This window comes from Colletotrichum graminicola (assembly GCF_000149035.1).
Source record: "Colletotrichum graminicola M1.001 genomic scaffold supercont1.87, whole genome shotgun sequence".
NCBI classification, from domain to species: domain Eukaryota; kingdom Fungi; phylum Ascomycota; class Sordariomycetes; order Glomerellales; family Glomerellaceae; genus Colletotrichum; species Colletotrichum graminicola.
In genome coordinates this window covers 42,849-65,858 of record NW_007361091.1, presented here as the reverse complement: position 1 = coordinate 65,858, position 23,010 = coordinate 42,849, and the positions used below count along the sequence as shown (strand labels likewise).

At 51.4% G+C, this 23,010-nt stretch overlaps 5 protein-coding genes across 5 annotated transcripts; 3 read left to right on the top strand and 2 right to left on the bottom strand.

The window, feature by feature from the left end:
- Positions 1 to 372: 372 nt before the first annotated feature.
- GLRG_11438 (capsule polysaccharide biosynthesis protein) lies at positions 373 to 1,656 on the bottom strand (the record flags this gene model as incomplete). The annotated part of the gene is made up of 2 exons (XM_008102122.1): positions 373 to 1,415; positions 1,476 to 1,656. The coding sequence occupies 2 exons, from the start codon at positions 1,654 to 1,656 to the stop codon at positions 373 to 375; spliced, it is 1,224 nt and encodes a 407-aa protein (XP_008100313.1).
- A 762-nt stretch (positions 1,657 to 2,418) lies between these two features.
- Positions 2,419 to 6,722, top strand: GLRG_11437 (ABC transporter; the record flags this gene model as incomplete). Its single annotated transcript, XM_008102121.1, has 7 exons — positions 2,419 to 2,568; positions 2,623 to 3,464; positions 3,520 to 3,808; positions 3,900 to 4,148; positions 4,236 to 4,896; positions 4,965 to 5,786; positions 5,848 to 6,722. 7 exons carry the CDS (start codon positions 2,419 to 2,421, stop codon positions 6,720 to 6,722), a joined length of 3,888 nt encoding a protein of 1,295 aa, XP_008100312.1.
- Positions 6,723 to 7,852: 1,130 nt separating this feature from the next.
- Positions 7,853 to 9,425, top strand: GLRG_11436 (uncharacterized protein; the record flags this gene model as incomplete). Its single annotated transcript, XM_008102120.1, has 2 exons — positions 7,853 to 9,289; positions 9,348 to 9,425. The coding sequence occupies 2 exons, from the start codon at positions 7,853 to 7,855 to the stop codon at positions 9,423 to 9,425; spliced, it is 1,515 nt and encodes a 504-aa protein (XP_008100311.1).
- Positions 9,426 to 10,070: 645 nt separating this feature from the next.
- On the bottom strand, positions 10,071 to 18,057 carry GLRG_11435 (KR domain-containing protein; the record flags this gene model as incomplete). Its single annotated transcript, XM_008102119.1, has 7 exons — positions 10,071 to 11,409; positions 11,462 to 11,877; positions 11,939 to 12,223; positions 12,287 to 16,742; positions 16,845 to 16,900; positions 16,951 to 17,257; positions 17,324 to 18,057. The coding sequence occupies 7 exons, from the start codon at positions 18,055 to 18,057 to the stop codon at positions 10,071 to 10,073; spliced, it is 7,593 nt and encodes a 2,530-aa protein (XP_008100310.1).
- Positions 18,058 to 20,259: 2,202 nt separating this feature from the next.
- Positions 20,260 to 22,960, top strand: GLRG_11434 (uncharacterized protein; the record flags this gene model as incomplete). Its single annotated transcript, XM_008102118.1, has 5 exons — positions 20,260 to 20,273; positions 20,411 to 20,590; positions 20,799 to 21,609; positions 21,681 to 22,324; positions 22,384 to 22,960. The coding sequence occupies 5 exons, from the start codon at positions 20,260 to 20,262 to the stop codon at positions 22,958 to 22,960; spliced, it is 2,226 nt and encodes a 741-aa protein (XP_008100309.1).
- Positions 22,961 to 23,010: the final 50 nt, after the last annotated feature.

Genomic DNA, 23,010 nt, shown 5'->3' with positions numbered 1-23,010 from the left:
TTCATTGAACCGTTCGGGGGACGGCTGGTTTCATGTTTTCTTATTTCCCGAACTGAATATATGCCCCATAATAGTTGTTAAACCAAAATTCCTGAAAACGATGGTGTGGCTGGGGGCTTATCGGGAAAGTCTTTTTAGATAAGTGAAGGGAAATCCATTGTAATATTGAGAAATGGCGTGACATAGATATCATTTAGTAATGTTGTTAGATGCCCTCCTTCATTCACCAATGATCAGCAGGAGAAATCTCCAAGTCCTTCAGGTCATATTTCAACTATTTCTATAGAGCCTGTTTGTTTATTCATGAACGAAATACCATACTCGACTGCATATGACCGAGGCGAAGATGATGCAAAGAGGTAGGGCGAGCCTTCAGGCCTCGTATAAGCCTTTGTTGAGCATGTTCTCCGCAGTCGGTCTCGGCGGCTCCAAGGTAATGATGCTCCCTCGCGTCTGGCGAAAGTGAATACTACCGTAACGAAGGAGCTCAGCAAAGGTGCCTGGAGCGCGGTCCTTACCAGCGTTCTCGGGAAGATCCCAGAGCGTGCCCAAGTGTGGTGAGTGGGTTAGGCCCTTTGCTCGGGTGACCTTCTGCAAGCTGGCACTCGATAGTATAGTCCACACAACCTCTTCGGCCAGCTGGTGCTCCTTGGATTCCTTGTCGCCATCGACAGGGAGGGAAAGTATGTCCAGAAGCTTCTGGCCGCTGCCAGCGAAGCCCAGAATCATCTCGCCGGGCCAGTCCTCGCAGACGGTGTCGAAAACGAGGACACGGTCGCACCAGTAGTCCACACCCGAGAAGCCGTCGCCGGCGTCATCTGTAAGGCATAGTCGGACCCAAGCCAACACCTGCCAGATGTACTCCATGGCCGTCTGAGGCGGCACTTTCCAGTCCCAGGTGAGGTTTGCATTGTCGATCATTTCGAAAGTCTCATCCTTGGCGAACTCGAGCAGAGGATGGCTAAGCATGCCAGACGATTCCTTGCGCCCGGTCCAGATGTGGATGATGAGGTCGTGCCAGAGCTTGATGAACGGATCGCCCTTCCGAGCGGCGATGAAGTGGTTTGCCCACACCTGGTCGTAGATGAGTGGTAGAGCAATCTGGTAGGGAGTATCGGGGTTGACGAGTTCATCCCAGCAGATGCGGTTGATGTGGCGGACCAGGATGCTACCGACATCCATGCACACGCCCCCGTATGTGTATAGGGCGGCGCCGCGGATGAAGTCGGCGCTGTGTTGCCCCGCCCAGGGACCATTCATCTCACGGTTCACAAAGGCCATGGGGAAGAGGCTGCTGGGAAGGTACTTGAGAACGTAGTTTGGCGACTCTGGTACGTTGTCCAGCACTCGAATCGTCCACTCCGGCCCACAGATGCGCACCCAGTCTACCACGTTTCGCCGAGCCCAAAGAGGCGCTGTTCGTGTCTGTCAGACTTTTTCACACACTTTCGTCATTTGGGGAGACCACGGCTTACTATTCATGAGACCTGAGTCCCAAAATGCCCAGATGTTCTTCTCCGAGGTGACGGGGACATGTTGGTTGAGTTGCTGCAAGACTTCGCCTTCTACGCGATTATCGACGACATCGACCACCTCCAGCAGATTCTGGTACTTCTCTGGGATTGAAAACTTTGGTTCAGGGCTGAAGGGGCTCATGATTGGTGGTTTGATGTCATGCACTAAAGGTTGCCCAGTCGTCTGTGGCAGCTCAAGAGACCAAATCGTCACAGTCTATTGCTGTATTTATCCCTACTTGGCCTCTCTACTTTGGAATCCGAAGTTTCGCTGTGGTACGTACGCAACAAGTCCCCGTCTTCCGTGTCTGTGCCGGGACTGATGAAGGCATTCTGTGCGAACTCATCGTCTCCGGCGGTCCATACTCGGCAGAAATGATGATGTTCGGCCACCGCGGGATGCGAGTGATATCCCTCGCGGCTCTGTGACGAGCCATTTGGAGGCTTGGCGCCCCCCCCGCGGCCCTATCCCCTGCGACTTTGCCGCCTGCAGTCAGGCGGAGGACGGAATCCGTCGCCGCAGTTCGCACTCGCTTATTGTCCTGGCGCCCCCGTGCCTTTGCCAATCCAGGCCAAGGAATGTCTCTGTTTCTCTGTTAATCTTGGCAGATGATCGGCTGAGTGCGCAGGAGAGCCTAAATGCGAGGAAGCGGTTGGCCGGGTAGAAAAATGGCACACTACGATTGTTGTGTGATTGTATCGATCTGTTTTCCACCAAGTCATTACGGGAGCCCATAAGTCCTTTACAAGGTGGCTCGGACTGTCCGCTCCTCTTGCCTTTTCATCGGTGATTCAACGCAGATATTGCGACATATTATTTACGACGGATCAGAGTGTTTCGAAAGCCTTCTGTCAAAGGGCTGTAGCCGTTGATCTTCTCTCAGTCCCAATTATCAAGCACTATATGACATCTTCAGATGAAAAGAAAGCAGCCGTCGATGGTCCTCATGGACAAGTATTCGGCGGCTCCCAACCAAGGGATGAGTCGACGGCTTCCGGCACTGGGTTGAGAGTTGGAGAGCCCAAGACGATGTCAGCGACAAGAGCATACTTGGTAAGTCTTTCCAGCCTATCGCAGAGACTAACAAGCAGAAGCTCACGCTGTCAGCGCATCTTCACTTATCTTGGCCCCAGGGAATGTGCTTTGGAGACCGTCGCCGTCGTCGCCGCGATTGCGTCGGGCTCGGGTCTGGCACTCGTCAACCTTGTTCTCGGACGGCTGATCACGGTCATCACAGACTACATCTTGGGAACCTCGGCTCAAGATCAGTTTATGGACGATGTCGTCAAGCACTGTCTCTATTTCATCTATATTGGAGTAGGGCGTCTGGCTTGCACGTACGTCTACATGACACTTTCGACGTACTCGGCCTATCACATGGTGCGCAACCTCCGTCGGCAGTTTCTGCGTGCGGCACTTAGCCAAAGTGTGTCTTTCTTTGACATGAACTCGAACTCCATTGCGACGCAGGCAGCGACGAACGGCAATCTGATACAGTCTGGCGTGGCAGAGAAACTAATGCTGTGCTTCCAAGCTATAGGCACATGCATCGCTGCCTTCATCATCGCTTTTGAGTCTTACTGGAAGCTGACCTTGATACTGATGTGCGTACCGCCTACCCTCATCGTCGTTATTGGAATCGTGGCGAGTCTCGAGTCCAAGATTGAAACGCGTATGCTGGACGTCTTCTCCGACGCTGCATCCTATGCCGAAAGCCTTCTATCCACCCTTCCGACAATACAGGCGTTTGGCGCCCGACCAAGATTGATCACTCATTACGAAACGTTGCTACACAAGGCGAGTAAGATGGGTGCTGGAAAGAATCCGTTGTATGGTGCATTGTTCAGCATGGAGTATTCCATCATGTACTCTGCCATTGCACTCGCCTTTTGGCAGGGGACCAAAATGATAGCCAGGAACGAGGTGGCCGACGTTGGAACTGTGTTCATGTACGTAAGAATCCAGCTGGAACTGTCTGTCCTGTGAACTGACCATTCCAAACAGCGTGATAATGTCCATCATCGTTGCGACGTTGACATTCACCGTTATTGCGCCTAACATGATCTCGTTTCAGCGAGCTGCCACAGCTGCCACCCAGCTGTTCGCCGTCATCGACCGCAGCCATGACACAGACCCCTTCGATCAAGACATTGGAGAGATACCGGATGAAAACTCTGTGAGAGGTCAAGTTGATATACAGGGCGTCACCTTCAGTTATCCAGGACGGCCTGGGATCGTCGTGCTTGACGACTTTACACTCCGAATCCCTGCGGGCAAAGTCACCGCTTTTGTGGTAAGCACAGACGGCCGGGATCCCCGTCATGCTTAATTCTTTACATGGCCAAAGTTGATGATGATGAGCACTAATCTGTGGGTTCTCTTAGGGCGCCAGCGGGTCGGGCAAGAGTACCATCGTCGGGCTTTTGGAGCGATGGTACGACCCCTCCTGCGGGAGTATCGCATTAGATGGTCGCCCAATCGGCGACATCAACTTGACCTGGCTACGGACGCACATTCGGCTTGTCCAGCAAGAACCTGTTCTTTTCAACGGCACCGTCTTTGAGAACATCGCCAACGGACTGGTCGGCACGCCATGGGAGAATGCAACATTCGAAGAACAGGAGGAACGAGTGGTTAGTTCTTTGCTTCCGACTGACTTGCAGAGCAAACCACCAAATTCATGATCGTCGTCTCATCGCTAACACCCGACTCGTCTTTAGGAAAAAGCCGCAAAACTCGCCTTCGCCCACGAATTCATTACAGAAAAGCTCTCGGACGGTTACCATACCCTTATCGGGGAGCGCGGCGGTCTTCTCTCGGGCGGCCAGAAGCAGCGAATTGCTATAGCCAGAAGTATCATCTCTGAGCCAAAGATTCTTCTCCTAGACGAGGCCACGAGTGCGCTTGACCCGCACGCCGAAAAGGTCGTCCAACAAGCCCTGGATAGCGTGTCGAAAAGTCGGACCACCATCGTCATTGCACACAAGCTGGCGACGATCCGCAACGCAGATAACATTGTTGTAATCAACAAGGGCCACATTGTTGAGCAAGGGACTCACGACGAACTCCTTGCTGCTGAAGGCACATACCTTCGCCTGAACAACGTCCAGGACCTTACCGTGCCTGAGAAAGACAGGGTGGTTCACAAGGAGGAGGTTACGTCGAGCGACGAAGCAGGAAAAAAGAAAGATAGTACAGCCTTTGAAGGCGTCACAAAATCGAAAACGATCGAGCGTGAGCAGCTGGGGTTGTTGGCTGACCGTTACAACTTTGACAAGATGCCCGAAACAGGATTGGTTAGCGGTGTCGTGCAACTTATGCAAGAAAACCCCGAACTCAAATGGCATTTCGTCGTCATCGGAATAACATGCATCATTGGCGGTAAGTTCCCTCTGACAGCACGGCAACTGGGCAGTTGTGAAGCTGACATTATCCTCCTACCTGGAAAGCCGGTGCTCTACCTGGTCAATCCATCCTCATGGCTCGTGTAATGGACGTTTTTCGGCTTCAACCTGACAGGCTTGAGGAGCGCGGGGCCTTCTACTCTCTCATGTTCTTCGTCATGAGCCTTGGTGCTTTTCTCAACTACTTCACACTAGGCTGGACCACCAACGCGGCATCACAGAAGATGCTGGTCAAGTACCGGAGGAATCTACTTGATGGCCTATTGGTCCAAGATATGCAATTCTTCGACCGGCCTGAGAACACCATCGGCGCTCTAAACGGCCGAATAGACTCAGTCGCCCAGGCCATGTTGGAGCTGATGAGCGTCAACGTCGTGCTAGTCATCATCACCCTGATCACCATCGCAGCCTGTGCCACACTGTCGATTGCTACATCATGGAAGCTTGGACTTGTCGGTGTCTTCGCTGGGCTTATCCCGCTGACCGCAGCGGGGTACACCCGTATCCGCCTCGAGATGCAAATGGACCAGAGCAACCAGAAGAACTTTTCAGAAAGCGCTGCTATCGCGTCCGAGTCGATACTTGCAATACGTACCGTTTCCAGTCTTGCAATCGAGCGGCGCGTATTAGAACGGTATACGGAGCAACTGGATCAGGCTATCCGCAAGTCAGTTGTGCCCTTAGCCCAAATGATGCTCTGGTTCAGCTTCACGCAGTCCGTTGAGTATTTCATCCTGGCCTTGGGCTTCTGGTGGGGATGCACTCTTGTCAAGAACCAAGACATTTCCTTTTACCAGTTCTTCGTCAGTTTTATGGGCGTCTTCTTTGCGGGAAATCTTGCCAGCACGCTGTTCACATACACCAGCAGTACGTTGACAAGATGATTCTCTTCACGTTGGTAAAAGTACGTATGCTGACATTGGTATAGGCATTACCAAGGGAAAGAACGCTACTCATTTCTACCTATGGGTCAAATCTCTGCAGCCAGTGGTAAGGGAAACGCAGCAAAATCAAGCAGTAATCCCGCCAAGACACATCGAAGCCATTGGAGTCGACAACGTCAAGTTCAGCTACCCCCTGAAGCCCGATATGCAAGTGCTTCAAGGGGTGAGCATTGACGTCAAAACTGGCGAGTTTGTAGCATTGGTCGGACCCTCGGGCTGCGGCAAGAGCACAATGATCTCGCTGCTGGAGCGCTTCTACGATCCGACGTCAGGAAGCATCAAAATTGACGGCATCGAGTTGGCCGAGATGAATCCGGTTGCCTACCGATCCCATGTGGCCATGGTACAGCAGGAGCCAGCCATGTATCCGACGAGCATCAGGGAAAACGTACTGCTGGGTCTTGTCCCATCCAGCCCATCATCTGGACTCCTAGAGACGGAGGACGAGGTCGTTGAAAAGGCTCTTCGAGCTGCCAATGTATGGGAGTTTGTCAGTTCGCTTCCGGAGGGTATACAAACTCCCTGCGGTACCAACGGATCGCAGCTATCCGGCGGCCAGAGGCAGCGCATTGCGATTGCTCGTGCTCTGATTCGTAAACCACGACTCCTGTTACTGGATGAGGCCACTTCGGCGCTCGACACCGAGTCCGAAAAAATTGTACAGAGCGCATTGGCCGAGTCGGACGCCGGAGACCGGGCGACCGTGGCTGTGGCGCATCGTCTAAGCACCATCAGAGATGCGGACCGCATATATGTTTTCAACGGCGGTACCATCGTAGAACAAGGAACACATGCGAGTTTGTTGGCTCAGGAAGGCATATACAAGAAGCTGTGTGAGGCACAAAGTTTAGGCTCCTAAGCATACAGATAGCCTTGCAGTGAAGTTATTGCGGCCTCGCCAGATCTGCAGATGTTTAGACGGTGGCCATGTATTCATCATGTTTTATGTTCTGACCGTAATCGACTAAACCATCTCAATTGTTCGCCCAATAGTTCTGCATGACCTTCGGTACTTAGACACAAGTACGCGATGAGCTTCAAACATAATAGTGAAAAAGGCAATAGGAGTCTGTAACAAGCTAGAGGAAGTCTGGGACGGCTGTAACCTCAACGACAGTCAGTTGAGTTGGCACTGGGACTAACGCACTTCAAAGATCAATATGATAAGCCCGTAGAACTATGGATCATAACACTCCCAAGTCATTCAAGTGACGCCCATTAAGTCGAAAGGGGGCTCGCGGGGTAGCTCAATAACCTGTTTGTCTGAATTCCACCCTGGTTGATGCAAGCAGGGGATATTAACATCTCATTCGGAAGCATGTGAGTATTTGGAATGGGACTAGTAAGACCAATAGATACCATTATCTCTGGCTGCAGCTTGCCTTGGGGCTGTGTCATTGACATCTTGACCGACCTCATCCTGTTTTCTGGGCGACTTGGCGACCGAGAGACTCTGCCTTCCGGCGCCCGTAGCGTCCGGAACTTACTCCTGTCACAATTCACAATGTGCGTTGGTATGGCACATTGGACTCCTGTCTACGGGAAGTAATAAGTCCGTACTCCGTGGCTTGGTCTATTGAGTGCGGGTGTAACGGAATCCGCGGACACCTGTCTTGCCGATGTTTCCCTTGGCAAGCCTGCAGTGGCCAATGGCTCTGAATGCTCGGCCCAGCAACCGCAGCAATGGATTGCGGAAATGGATGGTGGTACATCTTGGCGCGGGAGGATTATTTCATCCCTCAATAAGCGAATGCGAGCCGGTGCAGTTAGTCTATCCCCACGGCAGAAAAGACAGAACGGGTTCGCAAGCCATCACATCGAGGCGATAAAATAACCCGTATGAATATCAAGTTATATTGTCTAAGTCAACTTCCTTTCAGGCATCGTTCACATACTATAAACAACAAATTTCGAATAAGTCGGCATCATCTTGGCCATATCACCCTCACCTACTTTCTTTCCGCAGGTCACGCAGTTGAACTGACGGCCATGACTTCAACTCTTCTCAAACAAGGCAAGAAGTTGGCGACGAAAGCGGCACAGGAAGCTCTCAAAGAAGCCCGGGGTGAGCGGGATAAGTCCAGGAAAAACCAAAAAACTAATCTCATCAAAAAGAATGACCCGGTGGATGCCCTCATCAGGGTAGCGGCCTCCGCCGTTGGCCTGGTGTCGGAGATAGCCCAATACAGACAAGAGAAGAAGGGTTCAGGGGACATTGAAGTGGCCGAAGACACTTACTCTCCTAACCAAACAATAACGTCTGCTCAGCTCAATGAGGATATATGGCGGCAAGATGAAGCGGGGCGAGACACGGAAGTACGAGAAACGGAGACGAAGTCACCGAAAGAACCCAGTGACCTCGCCAAGGCCTTTCTACAAAGACACCCGCACCATTCAAACGTCATGGAAAACGTAATAATACAGCTGCCCGTGTTGATACCACAACGGCGACCCAAAAAGCGAGCTCGTGGGTTCGTCAGAGCCTATTCACCTGTCTTGGCCGACGCAGGCATCGACCGGAATACCTTCCTCGACTTCATCGACACGTTCAATCAAGCCTTGGAGCCAAACCCATATCTGTACGCTATTAATCTCGCAGGACTGGCGGGAATGGCGACGCCTGAACCGTTCGTACTTCTTGTTGGCATCGCCGTCGCCTTTGCAACAGATGCCGTGATGGAGACGCACAGCCGAAGCAAGTCGGCCAAATTTCTTGACCGGATAAATGCTGAATTTTTCGTACCCCGAGGTCTTGTGTGCCTTGTTGCTACATGGAAGCCTGACGCGGGCGAAGACGAGCAGCTCCTGACTGCGGTGGACTTTGACGGCAGAGCAGTCGAGAAGCCTCCCAAAATGGGACTTGCCCAACAAATGAGAGACGTTGTGACACAAAAGGTCTCCAGCGAGGAGATCATGAAAGGGTTTCAAAAGGGGATCTGCGGCAGAATGAAGGCCAGCAGCGGAGCGTTTCAATGGCCGAACCCTGCACCCCTCATCTTCCCGTCGCCGGAGGAGACCTCAGAGGCGATGATCACAAAGAGGGACGGCACAAAGAAGAATAAGATTGATCGTGGGGAGATCTGGCTGGATGACTTTATGGACAAGCGTGCTCAGGCCAAGTGGATTCATGGGAACCCCGATTCCACAATGACCGTCTCACTCCCAAGGCCACAGTTCCGATCTCGATATGCGGACCCGAGTCATGCAGCTGCCAGTGGTGACATTGTGGCCTTCTTCACAGGAGGTCGCTGGTCCACGAAGGGTAAAGTCACCAGCGAAGTACACAGCGGCATGCCGGATTTCCAGGCTCAAGGAGAGATGCGTGTACCGGCGCCAACGGGAAACGAATCGAAGGATAAACCCATTCAGAAAAAAGACAAGAGCGGCAAAAGTTGCAGCAGCGGGTTTATGCGCGTGCTACAGAAAGTAAGTATGTCCGGAAAGCTCCTATATCCGAATCTGTGTACTAACATATTTGCCACAGGATGTGCTGTATCTGATCATCGTGAATATTCCTTCTTCAACAGATAATAATATGGTCTCTGGCATCAGCACATCATAGCTTTAGGTAAAAGCATGCGGCATGCTAATTGCAAATACCCGCAAAGAGGCTTACGTGTGTGAATGATGAAATGGACTTATTGAACAAGTCAGACTTTATAGATGAAATATATCATATACTACTTGTAGCATTGACACCGTCATTTCTGAACCATATTTCATTATTTATGCATGATAGAAAAGAACGACGTACTAGATCAAAAGTTGGTCCGATCCAATTATGATTTGCAAACATTCACCAAATGCCGCGCTTGTAAGGAGCTAAGAAAATGTTTTCACTCTGACATTCTAATAGATTCTGATATCAAATGATAAACCTTGTCCTACGACATCAAATTTCCTGCTAATTATAACTGTTGCAACGCATGAGTTAAAGAGCAGGCCAATTCAAGCGGGAGCAGTTCAATTATCAAGAGCCGTTCACTCGACAATCTTGAGGATGTTTGACAATACCGTGATTGAAATATTTGCCGTTAAGAAACTTTTTCTTCCCGTTTCTCCGGATGATATTTATATGAGAATCGTTTGTTTTGTTGTACATATAGCAGACTTTCAATTATTACGGATCAATCACAAAAGAAAGAAAACAAATGAATTGAATAGTCCGAAAAACAAAAAGTATCAGGGAAAGGTGCCTCTCTTGACGTCAAATGTCTCCTTTCAAGGCTTTCATCAAGCCATCAGCAGCATGCTCGCCCAAGGCATCTAGGTTTCCCATTCCCAGCAGCTCCAACATACTGATGTTAAAACCAAACGTCGCACGCCACCAAGAACGCATCTCAATGGCGACCAGCGAGTCCATGCCCAACTCGGCTAGGGAAATGGAGGTCTGGATCTCGTCATCGCTACGCAACACGAGACTGAAGAGCTTTTTACCGATCTCATAGGCTAGTTTCTTAGCTGTCTCAGGGTCCTTGAGCGCTCCCTCATCATGTCGGATCGCAGCCAGGAGCGCCTTCACGCTGTCGCTTCCTGCGCCGGCACTGGAACCGGTGTCTCCGCTGATGTTGCGATAGGCCGCCATCCGCATATCCTTTTTCCATAAAGCGCGGTTGCTTGGGTTGGTAAGTGGGATTGTTGACGCAAGGCCAAGCACAAAGTTGGCGCTTGACGAGGGGTTATGCCCCATGATCATGGCTGCACCAACAGCTTCTAGAAGCTCTGCCTCCTTGATCATATAAGCCCCGGTCGCCAACATGGCTCGGCGCAGGTTCTCGTTGTTGGAGATAACACCGATGTCGTCGACTGCCCCGATATCAATGGCAGCAACAGGTAGACCCTTGCTTGAACGGTACAGGGAGAAAGCGTCGAGAAACGTGTTGGCTGCTGCGTAGTTGGTCTGGCCCGGCTGTCCTATGACTCCTGAAATGGACGAAAACAGGACAAAGAAATCCAATTCCATATTTTCAGTTGCCCGATGCAAGTTCCAGGTGCCCTTCACCTTAGGATCAGCTGCTTGTGTCCACTCGTCGAGTGTCATCTTGTCCCAGGCTTGGTCCCGTAGCACCATGGACATCTGAAGGATTCCCTTCAGATTGGGTGCGGCCTGAACCGCTTTCTGAACATCTTCAGTCGAAGTGACAGTGCCTTTGATGATGGTGGTCTTGGCGCCCATGCTTTCAAGCTCTTGGATAAAATGCAAGTCTTCGTCACTGCCACCAGCGCTTCGTGAGAGGTAGACCAAGTGACGAGCGTTATTCTCAACCATCCAACGGGAGACAGCACGACCAAGACCGCCGAGACCACCGACAAGTATGTATGAGGCTGAATCATCGAGCCGAACCGCCTGCTTCCTGGTTATGATACTGGTGTCGATGTTGAGAGCATCCGCCGAGTCTCGAACCGAGATGACGATCTTGCCCATGTGCAGGCCTTGCTGCATGTAGCGGAATGCTTCTCGGACTTTGGATGCGCTAAAAACTTCGATTGGCTTGATAGGGAGAATGTGACCATTCTCGTAGCATTCAACCACAGACTTCAACAGCCTGAATAGTTGTTAGCGACAGAGTCGTACATTCAGACGGGGGAAATGCTCACTCTTTGCACAGAGCCTGTCTTTTGGAACAAATCTGGTCAAGATCCACGCAACAGTACGATCTGTTGGCCAAGAAGACACTCATATCAAGCTTACCGGACCCCAGAAGGTCTCTCTTCCCGATCTCGACCATGGTACCGAACTCGGCAACGCATCGCCACGTGGCGTGGAGCAAGTCACCCGAGAGCGAGTTTAGAACGACGTCGATCCCCCTGCCATGGGTTGCACCGGCAATTCCTTCAACAAAGGAGCTGTTTCGGGAGTTGAAAATACGGTTCCGGGGAATGTCAAAAGTTTCCGTCAAGTATTTGACCTTCTCCTCGTTGCCTACCGTGACGTAGATATCCGCACCGGCCATGCGAGCCAGTTGAATCGCGGCGATGCCCACGCCGCCACAAGCACTGTGGATCAAGACAGACTATGTGATCAATGTTAGTGACTGTCGCCAGATAACTCGAACTGCTATTCGTGGGACTAACCTTTCCGCGCTGGAGTCGCCCGACGTGAAAGAGTGCGTACATAGCGGTGGCATACACGCAAGGCATGGTCGCAGCGTCTTCGAGGGACAAGCTAGGAGGAATCTTTTGACAGAGATTCTCGGGGATTGTAACAGATGTCGAGAACGAGCCTCGGCTAAAGAGGAAGACTCGGTCTCCGACATTAAGTCCCTGAACCTCGGGCCCAACGGCAGAGACAACTCCTGCGGCCTCAAGACCGAACCCTTCCTCGGGGATTTCGACTATTCCATTGGCACTCAAGACGTCCTATTAATCATAACTTTAGTAAGGATGCTGCTATGCTGGGGGGAGCTGTACGGTCTTATTTACCCTAAAGTTCAAGCCGGCGGCATATGTTTGCACTTCAACCAGGTCTTTTTCGAGCCTTTGGGTTTCGCGGCGAGCCCACGTTAGACTAGCCAGAATACCAGGTTTCTTCGTTTCGAGAACTACTCTTCCGCCTTCGTCTGCAGAAAGAAGTTCATTTTCGAGAGAAAATGGAGAGAAGCGTCCCACTTGGACCATCTTGTCGACAATAGAGTATTCGTAGTCCGGGTCCACCTCGTTGTCACTATCGGCAACGGCGCAGGTCTTTTGAAAACTTTGGAATACATCAACGATGCGGCCGGCAGAAGACTCGAAATCGTCAACCTCACAGGTGGCGAAGCGGATCGACAGTTCGGACCGCAACGTGCGAGCCGTGCCGAGGACTTGAGCAAAGGATGGGTCTTCACATGCCATTTGAGATAGCCGAGTTATCCAGAACAAGCGTGCACCACCGGTGCTGACTGTTTCTATGAGTTTTTTGAAAGCGCCATAGCGGAATTGGTCCAGGTCGTCGAAAAAGGATTGACAGTGGTCCATGTCCATGACTGCGATCACGTCTTCGTGGATCGGAACTTCATCACCCAGAGCGCGTTTGTTGACTTTGTACCCAGCAGCTTCCAAGAAAGTTACCAATGAGCTCGAGGTGTCGCTCTGGGCAGTTTTGAGATATGTAATGGTGCTGGGTGGAGCGGACAACTCGGTCTCGACATGATCTAAGGCTTTAGCAACCATGAAGTTGTTACGTTGCAGGTAGTTTTGCCCCGAATCAGCCAAACTCGCAGACACGCCAAGTCCGGCGCTCTTCAGGGCATTCTCCCAATAGCTTGCGTTGGCATAAGGCTCATTGGCATGCCCGGCCGTCTCGCCAGCCCACCACCAAGGCAAGAGGCCGAGAATTATATTCATCCACTTTGAGGAAGAGAAAAACTCGGTGAGAAGAAGGCGTCCATTAGGCCGGAGCAGCTTGCGGATATTCAAGAGACCCTCATCCCGCATCTCTAATGGATGTAGTACGTTGGTAGCAACAATGACGTCGTATTGGTCTCCATTGAAGTTTTGCTCCGAAAGATCGCGACTGATGTCCAGCGTCGAGAACTGCATGTTGGGGATCGACTTGAACTGCTCCTTGGCGGCGCTCACCATACCCGAAGAAGAATCACTGAAAGTGTATGCCGAGTACATGACTCGTCCATCCTCCTGTGTCAGGCTCTTCAGTATCTGGCTGGTGTGAGCACCTGTGTCCCCTCCGAGTTCCAGAATTCTGAGATTGGGTTTGGCGTGTATTAGCTGCTGGATCAGCGGCGACATGTCGAAGCCCGTGTCGCGAAGCTTGTTCACCTGGTCTAGGATGTTGTCCTCAATGAGCAACCCCAGGGGGTTGTCTTGGCCTTGGAAGACGGAGGTGATGCGTCCGGCTACCTTGATGATGGCTGCGGCTGCACCTGCAGCGGGCGTGTCTTGCAGACTGATAGCCTTGTCCTCCATACACTTTAGCAGGTCACTACCTCCTGTGATGTGGTCTTTTGCCGCCGCTTGAACATTGATCCACTCGTGATATTTCTTCAAGTGGGAAACCGGCGTCTGGAAGCCTTCGAGCTGCGATTGCGTGTATGCAATGAAAGTTTGCGTGATATCTTCCAAAACGCTCATATACGTAGAGCGCTGGTCTTCAGTCTCTGTCCTTCTGACAAGGCTAGCTTCGTCCCTGAAGTCGACGTGGGGGGCCCATAGATACCGAGCAGTAGGATATGTGTCTTTGTCGTCGGAAGATGTCTCTTGGCCAGGGAGCGGCGACAAACAAGCGCCTTTCATCTGCAGAACGGCCTCTCCAGCAGAGTTGACACATTCAGCTGAGCCGACAATAGCGCCAATGCCATTGACACTGGCTGCAGCCGAGATGTTGACATCGGATTGGCATCTGTAAACTTTGATTTCCTCGATACGGGTAGGAATCACCATGCCATGCTTCTTGGTGTACCCCTTTGTAGCGGCTAAGCTCAGGATTTGCAAGCAAGCATCTACGATAATCGGATGCAAATGGTGGCGATCCATCTTGCTCGTAGATTCGATGTCGAACTTGGGGCGATACACTGTGGCCGCTGCCGTTGGTTCAATAGTACCAGTCTTGATTTCTTGCAGGGCTTGGAAGTTTGGTCCGTAACAGAGCCCGGCTTGCTGCATCATATTGTACGCCTTTCGAGACGCTACTTTCCGAGCCATCTCAGGAACTGGTTTGCCAGCGTTGTTGTCGCCATGTTCTAGGGCCCTTACCTGACCGACGCAATGTTTGGTCCAAGCCGCGCCGTTGTGCGACGCGATGCTGAACTCCCACCACTGGCTATCGAGAGTGTCAGTGAGGCGGTTAGGTCGGAGGGTTGTGATGAGTTCGACAGGTTTATCATCTGTGACAACAAGTGCGGTACTGACAACGACTGATCGAAGGGCATAGCCATCTTCAATGCCGCTGACCTGTCTTACCGCTTCAGCAGCCATGCCAATGTAACCGGCAAAGGGGAAGACGATGTCTTCGACGATGACGTGATCGCGCATCCAGGGCGAGTGCTCGAGATGGAACACATTTCGCCATGACGGCTCAATGTCGGTGCTCTCGCCAGTCCGCAGACCAAGAAGCTCATGATAAGGGAATTTGCGGTGACGCCATTCCTTGGAAAGCCTGGATTCGTACCAGTAGCTTTGCTCGTGGTCCCAGGAGTACCTGGGGAGGTCTGGAAGGTATGTCAGTTTCGCGTCTCTCGACGCCAAACTCTGAAAGTCGATGGAGGCGCCTTGCTGGTGAAGCTTTCCGATGGCTGTGAGGTAGCTCTCGACGCAGTCCTGATTCCGCATCATGGAAGAAATGTATGGAAAAGACACTGAAGCCTTGGCCATTATTTGACGCAGAGGGCCTCCCATTGCCCCATGGGGACCTACTTCCAAAAGTACTGGCTTGCCGAGTTCAGTATTCTGGAAGATCTTGGACGCGGCTGTCGCAAACAGCACAGGGTTCTCAAGGTTGCTCTGCCAATACCAAGGACCAAGTGTCTGTCCTTCCTCCAGCAGGTCACCGCTGACACTGCTGTAAAAGAGACAATCCTTTCTGGGCACCCGTCCTTCGACACTTTGTATGAGGGACTTGTACTGCTCCCCAACCTCGGCCATGTGGTATGAGTGATACGCTTTATCAACCTTCAAGAGCCGTGCCAGAACCTCCTGTCCATTGGGCGGAGATGTCTTAATTTTGTTGACTACGGCCTCGACAGCCGCGGCATCTCCAGAAATAGTGACGCTGCTTGGTGAATTCTCGCAGGCCACAGTCGCAGTGGTGCCCTTGAGATACGGCTTGACATCGTCCCAGCCGAGGCCGATAGCCGCCATGGCACCGGCCCGTTTCTGTAGCTTTGCCACGGCACCGCGTTGGAAAGCAACAAGAATGGCCTCTTCAGCAGTCAGAGCGCCAGAAGCATAAGCTGCAGCAATCTCGCCACTGGAATGCCCAACCACTGCAGCCGGTTTGATGCCAATGGAAGCCAAAGTCTCGACCAGACCGAGCTGGACAGCGGTGCAGAGAGGCTGGGAAACCTCTGCTAACTCGATGCGGCTTTTCTTGCCTCTTTGGAGCAGTTCTCTCTCGAGGCTGAACTCCGTACTTCCCAGAACTCTCTGCAAATAACTGTCAAGCTTGCGGATTGTTGCTTGGAACACGGAGTTATCTTGCTGGAGCAGCTCGCTGCCCATGGCGGGCCATTGGGCCCCTTGACCGGTAAACACCATGACCACCTTGGGGCTCTGCTGGGGTATCCTAGACGAAGGCGACAGTACAATGTTGCTACCCTTGCTAGCGACAGCAAAGGCTCGGTAGGAATGATGTTCCCTGCCGTTCGCCAGTGTGTAGGCGATTCTGTCCAACTTATCATTGTTGTTCTGAATGAAGGCTTGATAGGCCTCAATCATCTTCTGGAGAGACTCTGACGAGTTGGCAGAAAATAGCAGGAGCTGCGGCTCGCCAGTGTCGACGGTTGGTTGAGCAGGCTTGATGCCGTGAGCACTGGCTGACTCGAGGATTGCATGAGCATTCGTGCCACCAATCCCGAAGGAATTGACACTGGCCCTCTCGTAGCCGTGCTCGGGCCAAGGAGTAGGCTCGATGGCAACAGTGAGATTACGCTCCTTGAAAGGGATATTGGGGTTAGGCGTGGTGAACTTGATGTTTGGGGGTATCGTGCGGTGTTCCAGGGCCATGACCGTCTTGATAAGGGAAGTCAAGCCGGAAGCTCCTTCGGAGTGCCCAAGGTTAGGCTTTACAGAGCCAATATAAGGGCCGCGCTCTGGACCACCAAACACACGAGCAACAGCATTGGCCTCGATTGGGTCACCGATGGGTGTTCCGGTACCATGGCACTCGACAAAAGTCGTGTCAGAGAAGTCAGTGATACCAGCATGCGCATATGCCTGGCGAATTCTGGAGAAGCACCATTAGTTTTACATTGGAACAGATACAGAAATACAGGATGCCTTTTCCTTCTGGTAGAGTACAGGCATCACAAAAACAGGTAATACTAACAAAGCTTCATGAGCCTCAGTACTGGGCAGAGAGATACCGTTGGTTCTACCATCAAACTGGAGGCGAGGTTAGCCATAGAAGAAAAGCGATGCGTGACAGTACCCACGTTTGTAGCGGTTCCTTTGATAACGGCTCGGATCGGGTTTCTATCTCTTATAGCAGCCTCCAGAGGCTTGAGATAGACGGCACAGACAGCCTCGCCGCGACCGTATCCATTGGCATCAGCTGAGAATGTCTTGCAGGAGCCATCTGGAGAGAGAACACCCTGCTCTGTCATTGCCTGCGTCATACCGGGAGCCAGAATGAGATTTACACCGCCGACAATAGCAGATGTGCAATCACCCCTCTGGATAGCTGTGCATGCCTCGTGCAGACCAACAAGAGCTGCAGAGCATCCAGTGCGAAGAGTCATGCTTGAGAGGTCTTAGTTAGTCTATGATATGTGTACAATTAGAAGGGATCGGGGGTGGGCAACATACCTTGGTCCTTTGAGATCCATTTCATAGGCAACATTGTTAGACAGCATGAAGTCTCCGTATCCCGCGACACGGTAAAGACCATGTTGTTGAACATCCTTGGCAAACATTTCGCACCAATCCTCGCCAAAGCTTCCGACATAGCAACCGATCAGGCCACCTCGATAGTTCGTCTCGCCAGCATCTTCGATACACTCTCTGGCTACCTCTGTCATCTGGCGTTGATGGGGGTCTTCTCTCTCGGTAGCTCCCCGCACAAAGCTCGAAAACCCTCCATCGCTTTTGCTGATATCGTAGTCGAGAAAGTAGCCATACTCCGTCTTGACTGTTCCTGGCCTTCCTGAAGTGTCGTAAAAAGCGTCAACGTTGTATCGGGATTCGGGGACACGTGATCGAGCATCTCCCTTGGCAAGGAGGAAGTCCCACAACTGCTGCGGTGTATGGAGACCGCCAGGAAGACGGCAAGCCATACCACAGATGGCAATTGGCTGGTCGTGGCGAGCTGAGGAGGAGCCGTGAGAGCCGTTGCCAACTCCACCAGGGAATGAGCGTCCGTTCGCCTTGTTTTCGTGCCCATTGGCTATTACATTTCTATTGGCAGATGCATGTGCATCGGTCGCGGATTCGTGGCCAGTTGCGTGGCCATTGACAGACACAGGTCCGCCATGCAGGTCATGGACGTTGATGCCATTGGCACCATTGGTGTCGTTCGAGTCGATTATCACTCCTGGGGCCATTTTGAAAGGACTTGGAAACAAAAGGGTCCACTGACAATGTTGATGTGTGGTATTTCGGAGGTTGGGGTGTCACTTTTACATGCAACACAACATGATGCCGTGGAGTTCTGGTCTTATACACGACAATGACTTTCCATACCATGTTTGGCTTGCCCTTTCTCTCGTGATTATCTTCCATCTCAGACACATTCCCGCTACGTGGGACATGAAATCGCCGAACACAGGTCGGTGCTTGAAGTCCATGTCGCCGTGGACGAGTTCACGGGATCCTTCCCGATCCTCTTTCTTGTACCCGGGTTCCGGAAGAGGCAGATAGCCTTTCCTGCGGGCGTTCATGTTCACGGTTTGGGTCCAGGCGAACGTTTGACTTGGCACCTGATGGGATGCTGATGCTGTGTAATGCTAACTAGCGACCTGCACCAGGTTTCGTCAGGGACTTCAGGTAGCAGTTAGTATGGTAGGAGTCGTTCAACTCAGAGAACGGGGACGGAACCCGACGGCTATACCCGCTGTGGAAGCTTAGATAGTTCGAGGTAGCGGGGTTGCCGAACAAGAATAATACCTAGTGTAGATCATCGCGGATTGACACCGATCCGCTTAAAGCGGGTCATATTTCGGAGTCCGTAGGCCCAGCCAGGGTAATCTAAGCGCCAAGCTGCACCGGACGCGGAACATTCGGATAGACAACAAAGTGGTGTCAGATTTGTAAGGTATGTGATGTCACGGCCAGGGTGGCAATTGCTACAAAGCAACCGCTGTAAGCGCCAAGTTGTGAAGGATTGTGAGTAGACCTCAGTGAATGTGCCAAGGAATGGGAAAGGTTCCTCTTACAGAAAAAGGGAAGAGCCTGCATTTCTGCCAAGTGTGGCTAAGATAATCCAGTATAGGTAGACGCATGCAACGGCTCCAATCTTGTTTTACGGTCGCCAAGCTTCGGCCTTGTCCAGTCCAAGGAAGGGAGATTGTTACAAAGCAAGTGGTCAGAGTACGAAACTCAGCGAGGCATAACCGTCTGAGAATATCTTAGGAAGAGTAGGCATGTTTATCTTGGGGCAGTTGAATGGCTTCGACAGCAAGCACTGTCGCATAACTAGCAGAGCTATAGACCAACTACCAAATGCATTTTCCACCACCCGCCTTTTCGTTTCTATCAGCAACGGAGCCAGGTTGTGCTGCCCTACATATTTCGCAAACATCAATCTTATTGTATAGAACTTCAAACGTTTCCTTGTAAGACGGAGGAGGTACTGTGTACTTAAATTCTCAAATAGCCGTGAGCATTGACATGGGCAAACGCTCACCATTGTGTTGCGTTGTCGTATTGCCGAGTCTCTGGTTTTACTTCATCTATCTATCCATGATTTTGCCCCCAGGTTCGTGATGTCCCCCACGGCGGTGATGCCGATGGGGATGGAACCGAGCCGGCTATGAGAACATAACCTGCCTTGCATAGGCTATTTCGAAAACATTCGACTACCACCAAAGTCCCTTCCATTCATCATACCCATGTCGTGATGGATTTGGATCACTTGGTTTGGCACGAAGGCCCAGTTAGGCAGGTAAGTGCGCCGGGCCCACACATCAAGCGCAAATATGCCAATTGTTATGATTCAGCTCCTTGCTCTATGTAGGAAACCAGCTGAATGGTAACCTTTGCTCGACATCTTCGTTGCCTTATCATGGCCGTCGTATCGTGCAGGCAGGCAGCATAGGGCTACGGGCGGGCCAGCTTGGCATCTTACCTTGATTGGACCCAAGCGTATATAAGTGTCCACACTTCTGCACATTCTATTAGCTGCACCATTTCTTGTCTGCTTGGCCAACTACTCCTACGGGTCAGAAAATTGCGCGGGATGTCTGTCGACAATGCCTTTGAAGGGATTGTACCAAGAGTTAAGCCAAGCAACTACAGCCCGCACGGAATCCTCCTGCTGAGGTTTTGTGCCTACAACATTTCCTGTACATACATAACTATTTGAGGACGATGCAGGCCGTAGTAAAAGCTCAAGGGAGACGGCTTCTGCTATAAGAGTCAGGGTGCAGAGGTCCCGATTCCACCGGGTTGTACCAGCCTTTGGTCTCCCAAGCTTTTGATGCGACTGAACAAGCGGTGAATTGTAATACTTGGCGTATTATTGTTTACTTGGGCAATGTACAAGTCCTGATAGGTCGTCATCATGTCACAAAAAAAACGGTCTCGCGATGGCCCCAGCGAGGTAAGTGATGCCGAGACCCCGCGTCCCCGCATCCGCAAACACAAGCGTTCGCATTCGTTAACAAAAGTCTCGGCGGACAAGCAGGACTCGTCGTCGGAGACCAGAGACCACTTAGGTATGTGATTCATTGCACACAGACACCTCGCTTCGTCGCCAACAGCAGCCAATGACGTGTATAAATCAAAAGCTTGTGATCAGTGTCGACTCAAAAAGATCCGCTGCGGTAAAGAGCGTCCCAATTGTTCCAACTGCGAAAGAATGAATCTGGACTGTAACTGGTCTGGGCAAGGCAAGAAACCTAATCAGACGGTTGCACTGTGAGTAACTTACTTGGCAAGAATCTTTTACTTGGGGTGATGAGCGTTCGCAATTGTGTTGTAATGTCGATGCTACGTGCCTCGCTCACCCATCGTTATCCTTGGGTGTCATACCAAGACCCTGCTTGCGAATGGCATTCTACCGATATCGAATGGGATTACACCTTTTGGGTGCTGGTGGTCAATTGGCTAACTCAATGTTATCCAGGAACAAGTCGATCTCAACAATGGGTGATCGCCTTCGGCGCATTGAAGGAAATATTTCTGGAATACAACAATCACTTCAGCGGTTAGACTCAGTCGTGAGAAGCAGATCTGGATTCCTAGGTCTTGAGGACATGATTTCGTTGCCGCCGGATGGAACCGGCAGCTCTTCAGAGGCTGGATCCAACCAAGGCGGTTGCGGCACCAGCAGCAGTTCCACGTCCGATATATCCACGGTTAAGTTCGACGTCATACATGATGCGCAGGGGAATGAGCGCTGCGTTGGTCCGACATCTCTGTTGTCCCTGATTCACAACATTGATGAGGTTTCAATGCCAGATCCCGAAGGAACCGGAAGCAACAACGCCACAGTACGCGAGAAGATCAAAGAGCTCGGGTACAACACAAGGCAGCCACTGTTCTCCAACACAAATGATGGATCCATGATCAAAGAACCTCCGATGTTGATCGTCGAGTCGTTAATGGATCACTATTTCGATGTAATCAACCCTCACTTTCCGATCTGGACCAAAGATGGCTTCCGCCGCTTGATGAATGTTTCACGGCGGGAGTCAAGCCCCGCATCGAACAAGCCATTCGTCGTCTGCGCCAACAACATGGTGCTCCTAACCCTGATGGCCAAGGCGCTGCATTCTCGGGCGAAAAACAGTTCGGCATCAAATCTTGACCTGACAATAGAGTCCATCGACGTCGAACTCGTCCAATCGTTCATTGAAAATGCAAACCGGGCGATGGTACGAGTGGAGCAGCTACTGAGTCCTCGATTAGTCAACGTTCAGGCTCTCTTATCTTTGGTATGTTGAAAAATTTCTTTTTCTCCGTGCTCCTACGGGAATGGCTGTGTACTTGGCTAATTTGTAAATAGTGCTATGTGTCTCAAATGTGTCTTTGCGAAGACGTTTCGAATCTCACGTTGACGCTGGCCGCGCATGTGGCCAAGTCGATGGGCTTGTATCAGACTCAAACATCATCACTGTCACCATCAAAATTTAGCCCGGAGGAAATATTGGAACGACAAAATGTTCTCAAGTGTCTCTACTATCTCGACAAAGCCATCTGCTGGAATGTTGGTTCGCCGCCCAGCGTCCCCTTCAATGCGATATCAACGACGACTGCGATGACGAGACTCCCAGGTGAAGGCCCCTCGCTTATGGACGCCAAGTTCGTATTGGCACAGATCGAGGATGACATATACAGACTCCTCTATCCGGACACCACGGGCCAGATCAACATCACCACGAAGGCCATCAAGGCAAAACTTGGAAATTGGAGAGTAACCTGCCACCTTGACGCAGAAGATTCCGAGAAGGCCGACCATCAGTTTCCGTTCTCCTCAAGGCTGGAGCTGGACATTTTATTTCACTATGCGCGAATGCGACTCATGTGGCCATCAGTGGGTGATCCAGACGCCAAGACCTCTCTTATTCAAGACTGTCAGACCAGCTTGCTTTTGCTGCAACAGCTGTGGAACAATACGTCAAAACATGACCAACACCACAGCTTCGCATGGTACTTTCTTTCCGGCAATGACAAGAGACACGTCTGGAAAGCTAATTAGCCACCCGTAGGCTTGTCGCATCTTTTCCTGCGAACGCGGTTTTTCAATTCGCCAGTCAATTTGAAAATTCCGAGACCTTGCAGTCTGCAGCGGCTAATTTGGAACTGTTGAGCTTCCTGTTGACCTCGCTGCAAAACATGTCTACATTCGCAACCAAGAACTCGTATGTGGTCAGGTTCTGCAGTTTTGTTCAGATTCTAGTACACCTTGCCCACAACATCCTGAACAGCAAAGCCTCTGGATCTCCTGAACAATCAACGCTGCCAAACTTGTATCTACTAGAGGGTCGCTCGCAAGATCGTCACGGAAACGGGCCAATGTATAGGTACGACGGGGAGGATGGGGGTGCCGAGTTGGATGCCTTTATGCAGGAAAAGTCATTTTTGCATCAGGATCTAGACACTTTTATGGCCATGTGGGGGAGCGGTGCCAACTCCTTCGCGGCCCTTTCTAGGGACAACGACGCCATAACGATGGACGGGATTCCAGCTTGCGAAGAAAGGGGATTGTGGGATGACTTCAACCTCGCAGACAACCTCAATCATATGCGAGACTGTGAGATGGAGCCACCTTACTCGGGAGACTAGCTCATTAGAGACGGTGCCAGGGAAGGCATTTGTACTTACCTCAGGTCAGA